The sequence below is a fragment of the Propithecus coquereli genome, unplaced genomic scaffold (assembly GCF_000956105.1).
Source record: "Propithecus coquereli isolate 6110/MARCELLA unplaced genomic scaffold, Pcoq_1.0 Scaffold69, whole genome shotgun sequence".
NCBI classification, from domain to species: domain Eukaryota; kingdom Metazoa; phylum Chordata; class Mammalia; order Primates; family Indriidae; genus Propithecus; species Propithecus coquereli.
The window spans coordinates 1,250,444-1,262,253 of NW_012152951.1; the positions used below are offsets into that span (position 1 = coordinate 1,250,444).

General features: G+C 40.5%; 1 protein-coding gene across 1 annotated transcript in view; it reads right to left on the reverse strand.

The window, feature by feature from the left end:
• Positions 1-11,810, reverse strand: part of MRC1 (mannose receptor, C type 1) — a 120,483-nt gene that overhangs the window by 7,791 nt on the left and 100,882 nt on the right. The window contains exons 20-23 of the mRNA XM_012660897.1: positions 8,953-9,119; positions 5,396-5,498; positions 1,197-1,429; positions 831-882 (exon numbers count right to left, since the gene is read on the reverse strand). Coding sequence (XP_012516351.1) covers positions 831-882; positions 1,197-1,429; positions 5,396-5,498; positions 8,953-9,119 — 555 coding nt within the window. The remainder of the gene's footprint in view (positions 1-830; positions 883-1,196; positions 1,430-5,395; positions 5,499-8,952; positions 9,120-11,810) is intronic.

Genomic DNA, 11,810 nt, shown 5'->3' on the forward strand with positions numbered 1-11,810 from the left:
GTAGAAAACCATTTAATCTTTAAAAAAAGTAAATAAAAGCCTCTTTTGAACTCATAAGAGAGTTATGAACATGTCTGTGAGAGGAAAATGAATGATTTATCAAACAACTTAATTATTCAAAACATAGTCAACGGAGACTTAAAAACGCTTTGCCCAAGTTTAATCACAGAACTCATTATAGAGCTACTTACTTTTCAGTATTCACGTCCCTTCTTAGGAAATACTCATTGCACGAAATGTAAATTTCCATTTCTGAACCATGGCATTGGAAGCTCCCTAAAATCTGACACTGACCTACTTTCTAATTTTACCCCCTTCTGTCCTTTTCTCTCCCCCTGACACTCCTTCTTTATGTTCTGCCATCCTAGACCACACCTACAAAGTTTGATTTTCTCTGGGAAACTCTCTTGGTCTTGGTCCTCCTCCCCTGGCCCAACTGGTCCCTTTTCTCGCTTCCCATAACTCTTTGTATATATTATGCTTCTATTTGACATTTCTGGTATTATCTCTTAATTACTTATTGACATACCTATTTCTTCTACTAGAAAGTTTTCTGGTTGACTAGCTAGATGGATGGATAAAGGGAGATTGACAAGGCATCAGAGAAGACTCATGTTAGGAATATTTTGGTGACTCTATCACCACTCTTAGGTCCTCCCCCCACCCCATTCTCTGCCATCCTTTCTTTCTCTGTTATAGAATTCAGGGAATTGACTGCAACGAAATATTTCTCACACATGGATGGAAGCCTCACCACCTTAGGAACTATAAATAATTCTAGAGTGGCTTGCCACAACAAATAAAAAGTATCCCCATCACCAGCCACTAACTATGTCCCTGAGCTGCTTCCTTCATTCCCATGGCATAGTTGTAATCCTGACACTGGAAAGAGAGAAGTGAATTAAGAAAACTGTTGAGATCCAGGATATAATTTCAATAGTCAAAAGCAATAAGAGACTTAATATCAGTAAGATAATTCTTTCCTAGTTTGATTTCCGACACACATCACGAGCTGGCCAGATCCCCAAAGGTGTTCGATCCTTGAAAGATTGGGTCTCACGCATGTCAGTATCGTTCACATTGCTCAGCACTGTTTCTTACAAATAACAAGTGTTCAACAGGACGAACAGAAAGATAATCATATCCAACCACAATTTAGCAATCCCATCAAATCGTGCAGGGTTCCAGCGTCTTACCAAGTTACTGTTCAGGGCAATCCACACACGTTCCTTAAATGTCTGCATTTGCATCCACACAAATGCATTGCTATAGGGATCCAGGATGCTGGCAATAAGGGAAGTGTGAAGCTTGCAATAGCTCTCTGCTTCATGCCACTGAAATTTATACTTCATGAGAGAATAGCTGCTTTTACCATATTTAATAAAGCCATCTGTTGGAACTGTGGCTGGAGAATTAGACAAGGACGGATCTAGAATAAAAAGATTATTTTCATTAGCATTATCGAGAAACATTAATTGAGTACCCTCGTTACATGACTACCATAACTTATCCATCATAAAAATAATCAGAGTAGCATAAATCCAAACTTTCATAAGCCATTTCGCACTAGAAAACAAAGCTTTCTTTTTAAATCAGTATGCCTGATTCAAACTAAATAATTTCTAAACTGTATTTGGAATACTGAGGTAGATTATACAATCAACTTTCTCAACTAAAAAAAAAAGTATTGCAAATTCAATATAATCTAGTATCTGGATGAAAGAAATGCCACAGTTTAATGCTACAAATGAAAGAACGTAGATCGTTATGTCATTACTAATCTTTATTTTTCCATTTCAGTCAAATGTCAATATCAAGACCAGTCTTTCCCCCCTCCCACCTCCCTCCATTTGTTCCATTCCATCCGTGAGTTTGTATCTATTTGATTGCAACTGTGAGTAACGCACCTTCAGGGGACTGGTTCAGGCTCTGCAACGAAGCCACACACAAGCCCCAGTTCATCGAACATTGATCGCAAGATTAAGCTTCACTCTTGATGTCTCCCTATGCCCTTCGCCTAGGCCCTCCGTATCTTATCTAAACTGACCCAGGGGTTGGAGCCCCTATAAGCCAGAATTTGCTTCAGCTTTCTGTCTTCCCTCCCCAACCTCCTAGCACGGGCTTCTCATCACTGCATTACGCCCACCGGTTCTCTGGGCCACTTCATGGCAACATCCCAGCGAAGCGTTTGTTTCTTCTACATGATGCTGATGCCATAGGGCAGACGTCCGCAAACAAGAGCCAGAGGGTAAAATCTGACCAGCTGGCTGTCTTTGTAGCCCATGAGCTACAAAGACTTTTAAATGGTTGGGGGAAAGTGGGGGAATCAAAGAAGTATAATACTTTAGGACATGTAAACACTGTATGAAATTCAAATTTGTGTCCACAAAGTTTTATTGGGACACAGCCAGATTCGTGTGTTTATATACTGCCTGTGTCTGTCTATACCCACAGCAGAGCTGAGTATTTTCAGCAGAGACTAGATGGTCCAGGAAGCCTAAAATATTTACAGTCTGGCTCTTTTCCCTGGTCTAGGGATGTAGATATCCTTACCTATCCGTTTTTGTCTTGGCCACTTCTCCAATGTGCTTTACTTTACACCAACTTGACTCAGTATCTGCCTTGTTCCACGCTACAGAAGTGCCGAACTTTCTTTTGATCGTGACTGCGACACAGTAACTTTATTTCAGCAAAAAGGAGGGCATCCTCCCCTCTCTCCTGCCGTTGCTGCCCTCTTGTGTTGGTACAATATCATTAAACCCGGAGACCCCAGCCAGGATCTTTAAAACGTTACAGCCTGTCTGGAATTGAACAATCTTACAATTTCCCAGCTTAGGGAGATCTGGGCTTGTCTTAATGCCATTAAAAAATGTTTGGGTCATTCAAGGTGACAAATGAGGTTTTAAGTAAAGCTAAAAAAAAATGTTTCATGGAAGGCTATATACAACCAGGAAACTTAGCTATGTCCACGTTGCTGGTTTATAAAAACATTCATTAAAAAAATCGTATGAAAAAACAAAAATATTGAAAGATTATTTCTAGGTGGTCAGATCATAGGAGTTTTTTCTCTTCTTTAGGTGTTTCTGTATTTTCTAAAATTTTGGAAAAGAATATGTTTTATATACTCTTTAAAATAGTGTTTCTTTACTTTAAAAATTTTACATATATAGATGTATATATTTGTAGATTTTAAAAAATGCAGAAAACTATAATGAAGGAACTAAAGTCTCCATAATCCCACTCTCTGAAGAGTAGAATCCCACTCTACTATTCCCATTTTGATGCATTTCCATAGGGTCTTTTTTATTCTTTTTTTCTAAGGAGGTAGGGGTTGCTAGTGGTTTTTGATCATTTATAACTTATAAAATTTTATGTGTTGCCTTTTTTCAACTTTAATATTATGAACCTTTCCTTGAGTCATTAAAAATTTGCAAACTGTGCCGGGTGCAGTGGCTCACACCTGTAATCCTAGCACTTTGGGAGGCCAAGGCGGGAGGATTGCTTGAGCCCAGGATTTCGAGACCAGCCTGGGCAACATGGCAAGACCCCCATCTCTAAAAAAATAAAATAAAAAAATTAGCTGGGTGTGATGGCACATGCCTGCAGGCCAAGCTACTTGGGAGGTTGAGGCAGGAAGATCTCCTGAGCCCAGGAGTTCAAGGCTGCAGTGAGCTATGAGTGTGCCACTGCATTCCAGCTGGAGGACAGAGAAAGACTCTATCGCTTTAAAAAAAAAAATTGCAAACTACTGGCAAAATATGCTATCACTTATGTTTTAAAAAAGAAGAAAATGATTTTAAATAAGCTTATGAATCACCATTCATTCCTGGAAGGAGCTTCTCCCCTTGGCCTAAAGAACAGAGGTACAGACAGCGTGCTTTGGTATTACTGGTGGCCTAAGATTCTTGTGCTGTGGGGCACAGTATAAAGAGAAAAGTGACATGACCTTGGGACAACTTTTGGATTAGGAGAAGGTTAGAATTCCTGCAGTTCTTATCAATTAGCTGAAAATATGTTCTGTGATTTTTAGTCATTGTCATGAGTTGACATTAGTTCTCCGATTCTCCCAAAGTATAGAAAAATCTATTAAGTCTGGGAGAACAAATACCTTCCAACTCAAACTTATCCTCTAAGAGCTATAGGCAAGATGACAGCAACGCTCCCCACCCTCCATCCTCATGTCTAATCTATTTTTAAATTTCTAAGCCTTTTATGTAGCTAGACACTTTTATTCCGGTTGCACTAGACACTAAAATGTGTACAACCCTCATCTCGATTCACAGTAAATATCCACGTGCTCCATGTCATTTTCATTTAACCATATTCAAGCTTCCTAAGATGAAAAAAACAACCCTCAAATCAGATATCTACATTTTTTTAAGGCACAGAATACAGAGCAGATAATGAGGCTCATATGACACTTTGTGCCAATGATTCAAAAAAAAATGGGAGTCGAATTGAAGTGTTCCTACTGTGACATTTAAAAAAGGTGCAGGTAGGTGTTAGAACTCAAAAAACAATACCCCAAAATGAAGGCCTCAGAAGCACTCTCAGAAGCAAAAGTTTTTCTCTGACCTTTTCCTGCCCTCCTGTCTCTCAGTCCCATCCTCCCCCAACACCCGCCACAGAAAGTAGAATCCTTCCATCCCATTGGAGTTCATAAACACAAGGGCCCCTTTCCTCCAAAGCCAGCCACAAAACCTAAAAATATTACTGTAACCTCCCCCACCCCAACCTCTTTGTGTAAAAACAGGCCATAAAGAAATTATCTGACCTATTTTATTTGACTGTAGGTCATAAGACCTCCCATCCCAGAGAGCGTCTCGCCCCACACCCAGAAGGAAGGATGCTGCACGCAGAGGCCAAGAAGAATCTAGACAGACAGGCCTTGCTCGGTTAGATCAGACCCTTTTTGTCCAGTCATATTTCTACACAGCTGTCTGTACTTTGTTGAACCTGAGTATAAAAAGGGACAGTTTCCCCTGCACCTTTGGGTCTTCATTCTGAAGGTTCCTGCGTCACATAAAACTATGATCAAACACCTTTGTATGCCTTTTCTCTTATTAATCTACCTCTTGTCGGGGATTTTCAGTGAACCTGTAGAGGGTGAAGGGGAGGTTTTTCCCTTGGCTACTATGTAGGCAGATGTTCCAGATTTCTAACAAAATGAGGAAGAGTCTCAACATCAAGTTTAATCTGCATAGGACTGCCTGCTAACGAATGAAGGAGCAGATTCATGAACAAAGTATAGAAAATATCACCCTTTTTGCCTGTCACAGACTCAAATGCATTAAAGTGAGAATCAAACCTATTGCTGTGCAAGGGAATGACATATTTTTTAAAGTACATTTAAAAACTCAGCTCTTCCAGGCAGTTGAGGATTGGTAGAACTTACCAGAAAGCGTATGGCATATGTAGCCACGCTTACTGTCACAGGTATCATCCATCCACTTTCCTGCTTCGTTTGATTTGCCTCCGATGATAACAACACAGTCAGCCTATTTATTTACAGAGGAAGAAAAAGAAAACAAGTATGAATTAACAATTATTTAAAGCGATTTATTAACACACCAGAAAAAAAAATCTCTCATTGTCCCTACCTTCCAAATTTTGAGATCGTCCTAATTTATGGTATGTTCAATCCGCCATTACTTTCCACCCAACTGTCCCCACCTTCCAGGCAGAGACCCCACATTTGAACTCTTGCTATCTGAATTGAAAACCAAGCAGATCTGGATAAATTTTGGAGCTAGACCTGAGAAACATTGCTATCAGAACTTGTACTAATCGCTATCAAAACTTAGAAACCAAAGAAACCAGGAAAATACAGTATTCTCTCCGTAGGAATTCTCACTATCCAGACCCAGAAGTAGGTATCCTGTTATTAAAGGGAAAGGAGCACAATCTATATTTTCCATTGCTAACTTAATTTATAAAAGTATTATTATAGATTCAGAGATAACTGCGAGTATAGCTAGAAAGTTTCAGATCTTATTTATAATCTTATAGGGGACTATGCCAGGGCTAGAAAAATACTGTATTCGTTTGGTTGTGAATGTGTTTGCAATTCCAAGATTCCACAAGATAGTCTATCAGCTAACAGTCAACCGGAAAAGTTATAAAGTCTGCACCTGCTTGAGTGTTCATCCGGTGTCAGATGAAGATTTTGATTATAACATGTGTCGGCCTTTTGTAACCTATCATTGATAATAATCATAGCTTATTATTATGAGAGCTCATCACGTCTGACACTGTTCTAAATACTGTACATGTATGAATTCACTGAAGTTCACACTCATCCTATGAGGTAGGTGATATGATTGTGCCCATTTTACAGATGAGAGAAATGAGGCAAAGGGAATTTAGATAACTTGCCCAAGGTCACACAGGCAATAAGTATAAGAATTAGGATTCAAACCCCAGTCATTCAGGCTCCCCGCAGCCTGGCTGCCAAGCTACACGGCACTGCTGCCCGATGAGTGAGGAATGCATGGTGCTCTGGGATCAGGAGGGCTCCCAGGTTTCTTGTTAATAAAGTGCAACACAGTGGGGGAAGACTGGGTGTTGCTTTTAAGGGAGGTGCCACCTGGAACTTCCCCACCATGCCACGACGAAGAGAGTTAGGTCAGCAAGCCAAGAGTGCAGAGAAGAAAGATGGAAAGAACTTCCATCCTTGATAATGTTGAAGAGCCATGTATTGTATTCCACCCATTTTAAGACAAACATTTCTCATATATTAACATGTCTATAATGAGACATGCATACCATAATCAGTATGTCAGAGGTTAATGGGCAGCTATTCTTTTTTGGTGGCACATACGATAACGGTGAATTCTTCAGTCAACGGTGTCTTAGATGCAATGACATATTATAATTAGCCTGCCAGACGCTGGATTTTTTGTTATGGAGATAATATAATTCCCTTACTGCTTAAACTGGTTGAGCTGTGCTCTTCTTGTACCTATGGCTTCGATTGTCAGTCCAGATACACACTCACCCTTCTACAGGGCTGAGTTTCCACTGCTGCCACCCAGCCGTACGGGAGTGGTTAGGGCTATGGACGCAGTGACCAGCTTCTGGGAATTTCCTACAGGTACACGGTCACAGACTACCCCATTGGCTACACTTGGCCCAAGTCTTTTAGGAGGTTGGTTTTTGCTCATTTAAGTTTCACCTCAATGTTTTTTCCATTTCCCCTTCCTTTTGAAACTGACATATATGAAAAATGCACACTTAGAATATACACTTTCTCACTATCTCTCTCTCTCACATACACACACACGCATACAGACACACACACACCCCAAAAAGGGCTGAAAAAACTGAAAATCAACAACTCTTTTTTAAATACATTAGAAAATGGAGATCACAAGACAGACTGCTGTCCCCCACATTAGAGAAATGGGGGGCATGTAGGGAATCACCACTGACCACAGCAGAATCCCAGCAGTAGAAAACTCCACGGAAACCAGCACTGAGGTGGGAAAAATGAAACTGTCATTGCCAAATTGCTGGCGGCTCCAAGTGGACAAGTTTGAAAATTAAAATCTCTCGGCTGGGGTGGGAGGGAGGCAGTCTTAGGGAGATCCCTACATTTTTGTGAGTTTTTCTGCCAGAAGCCTTTACCGGGCTCTCACAGTGAAGACAGAGAAGAAGAAAAAAAAAAATCCCCTCTTGCTTCCCACAGAGGAAGTGGGAAAAGAACCATTTTGGCACTGTGTTCTAATAAGACCCACTCTGAAGAGCGACTGGGGTTTTGCCACACATTAAGCCACCTGGGAGAAGGGCAGGACCCAACTCCAGCTCACTCTAGCCTTCCTGCCTCACCTGAGGGGTAAAAGAACAAAACAAAACAAAGAAGCACTTTTGGAGGTCACAGCCCAGGTGCACAGGCTCACTAAGGGACTAATCATAGAGTTATAGAACACTTCCCCTCCCCCGTACCTTGTCACCAAATCAGTAGGGCTCCTATGTATTAAATAATAATAGGGTCCTGTATTGAATAACTGTGCTTCTCCCATGTTATTTAAGAAACTTTTAGAAAAACCCAAAGATAACAGGAGCAATAAAAACAAGGACACCACAGAAAATTTTAGCCTCTGACATCTACAGCTACAGCAAAAAGCAAACACAGCCTAAACCCATAGCTGGATAAACATAAAACCTCACACTAAAGGTCTATTCACCTCAGTTCCCTTTGTCTACTAGTACATCATATCCAACTTTCAACACAAAAATACAAGATATACTAAAAGATAAAAAATGTAATTTGGGCTGGGCATGGTAGCTTATACCTGTAATCCCAGCACTTTGGAAGGCCAAGGCAGGAGAATTGCTTGAGGCCAGGAGTTCAAGACCAGCCTGGGCAACATAGCAAGACCCTGTCTCCACAAAAAATAAAAAAATTAGCTGGGCATGGTGGTGTACACCTGTAGTCCCAGCTACTCAGGAGGCTGAGGGAGGAGGAGCACCTGAGTCTAGGGGTTCCAGGTTGCAATGAGCTGTAATCACATCACTCCACTCCAGCCTGAGTGACAGAGTGAGGTCCTGTCTCAGTAAACACACAGACACACACACACACACACACACACACAAAATTTGAAGAGAAAAGCAAAAGTCTAGGAGTAAATTCAACAAAAAATTAAATGTTTTTTCCTGGATTGTGAGATTACAGATTTTATTTCAAGTGTTTGTTCTGACTATGAGTTAAGCTCAGAATGGAACTGGGTTTCCCTACTTGTCACTAACTGCCATTCCCCCAAGCCAAAGAGTTCTTAACTCAATTGATACCCCTTTCCTCAAGGTGGTCTCAGTCTAAAACAGTTAAAATATGGAAGAATGGACCAGATCAAGGAGTACTCTTGTAAATTTTTCACAAAAGATTAATCAACAATATGATGGCTCTATGCAAGCTGATGGTATAGAAAGAGGTGACCCGAAACTGATATTTACATCTTCGTAAGAAAGACTGCTTCTTCTTCCACCAGGGTAACCTTTCCCCCAATTGGTATAATGAACTCCTCGCCCATCCGTCCAAAGGAACGTGTGTTCTGAATTGACGTCATTCAACCCGATCCAGGTATTAAAAGTGGAGTCTTTCATGTGATAGGTAAGAAATGCTGAAAGAAAGTTTCACAAAATAATTTTAAACTTCGAGGGCTGATACTCCAACTATGAAAACTATTTCAAATAGATCAATGTCAAAATACTGAGCTTGCGATTCATGTTTTTATCACCATTTAAAAGCACTTACCGTGAAAACAAACGCATACTAAACTTAGCATTCTGTTATCGCCTGAGCCTTGGACTTTGAAAAGTTTCTTAACAATAAAAGTGTAGGTTTCATCTAAGCCACTGTAGATAGTCGTGCAAGTTGCACCCTGCCCGAGGGCATCAGGTCAAGAGAGCCAAAGAAAACTGACGTCCATCCCAAGCCCCAGTGTGCATTTGTGCATCCCAAGCCAGGTGGTGGTTTCCCGCTATCGTGCAGGACATGGCACATTTTTCTGTTCATAAAAAGTCATCGTATGGGATAGTGCTGTCCTGCTTCTATAATTAAGATAATCTGATTATAGTAACTAGAAAAGAAAAGGCTCTTAACTCAGAAAAGTTCTGAAAAACAAAAATTATTTGTCAATACAAGAAGCATTAGGCTATCAAGTGATCAATACCTCGGATTGCCAAACCAAGAGTTACCCAACTGGGACTCCTCCTGGGCGGGTCACCCCTAGAGATCAGTGGATAATGCACTGAGTGTGCTTGAACTCAGGGGCATCTCTATGCTAAAGTGCTCACATCATTGGGTGACAATATTGAACAAATATGGCTTCTTGCTTCCTGGGGCAGAGAGGATGGTGGCAACAATCTAAAAGCCATAAAAGGTTTAATCGTCTATGTGCTCCTCCCTTTTCCTTAGCCCACCTCCACACCTCCCACAGGAGCTGCCTTCTGGGGCCAGAACCAGTGCCCCAGCCGTTGACTTCTGGGCAGATGAGCACCTACCTGTTTTATAGAACAACAATTTGCAAACGTGTATGCTTAAATAGGAAATGGAATGGCTGAGCACTTGTGGTTACTAATACAAAATGCAAAAGAGAAGTCCACGGAGATAAAATTATCTGTCCATTCATGAGCAGACAATTCCATGGACGAGCCATGGCTATACGCTTACTCTTTCTGCAGAGTAGAAAAGGCAGCAGCCACCTTGCTTAGAGATTCTCATTTTTCTCAATTAACTCAAAATTAAACAAAAACAAAAACTTTTGTTTTGACATTTTTAGAGAGCGAAGAACATGGGTAGATATTTATTTTTGTTTTATTTTGTTTCCAAAATAAGATCGGAACTTTTGCCTTGTCCCCCAACTTGAAATGAAATATGGAAACGCTCTACCTGCCAACATTCAGCGCTGACTTCTTTTCTGCCAACAACCACAATAAGAATTCAACAACGTGTGCCTGTTTCGCCAGGAATAATGTTATTTTATCTGAAAATTGTTTCCTTCTGCACATCTCTATTATCCAGGTTCAATTCTGTTATGCCAGGAATCAGCACTTTGTGGTTAAGAGAGGAAATCAATTATTGTACTTCTCTGCTGGGTAGCCAAGCCCCAAATGGGGTAGACAGAGAAATGTGAACTTTGTATTCTTGTATTGCGTCCTATGGTTTGACCCTTTTCTTCCAGTGTCTGGCAAGTTGCTCAACTTGTCACAAGTTCTCGGTGAAAGCTTGGTTGATTTATTGTACAGTGTGTTCTAAGTGAGCAGATGGCGGCATCTATAGAGTAAAGTAAGCATTTGCTAGAGCACCACGCAGGGTTTCTAGTGTCTTTTTTCTTTTTTGTATTTTTTGAGACACATCATTTTTTTTTTTTTTTTAGTAAATGATTTCAGAAGTTAAAGAATCTCAGAACCAAAAGAGAACTTACAGAATATTTAGTCCACATCTCTCCTATAACATTCTCATAAACAACAAACGATGATGGAGTACCTCCTGTACCATGTGCCAGCCAATAGACCCTATAGCATCCATCTGAGTACCTTCCAGTTTAAGCATTTTCACAGCCCTTCAGAAACCTCATCTCCAACACAAAGCAGTTCTGTTTCCTAATTTTGAGCCTAAATCCATTTCCCTAAAACTACCACTCATTGGTTCTAGGTCTTCTTTCTGGGGCCACACAGGATAATCCTTCAAAGCCCACATTCTCTCTTTTCCAAACTGTATAACCTGAGGCTCTTTCAATCATTATTTGCTTGCAGTGGCTCCAAAACCCTTCATCAGTTTATTCTGAATCTCCTGCACTTAGTGGTCAAGATCCCCCTTAAAGCACAAGTCACAATTTAACCTGATACCTATTTCAGTGAAGGCAACGCCGAAAAGACCATGCAAAAGTGGTAAGTACCTTTCTTTTGACGACACTATAATGAATTTTACAATCTGCTATATGGATATGGAGAATTTTTCTCCTTCATAGCTCCAGCTTATCCTTATGGTTTAGCAAAAATTTCTCCTCCATTTGTTCAAAGTCTATATTTAAAATATCAGTTTTACTATAAGTTATATGATCAAGTGACTAGAAGGGCAGTAAATGGCAATATTTCATCTTATTCTTAGAAGTACTCGTCTTTGGCTCTTTGGGGAGAAAGAGGGTGGGATTTAAACTGGACAGACCTAGGTTTGATTCCCAGCTCTACTGCTAAGCCGGCAAGCACCTTGACTCAAGGCTCTCTGAATACCATTTCCCCATTCACAAAAGGGAGTACTAGTATGGCCTCATAGTCTTTCTGACAACAGAAAGGGACTTTATGTAAAA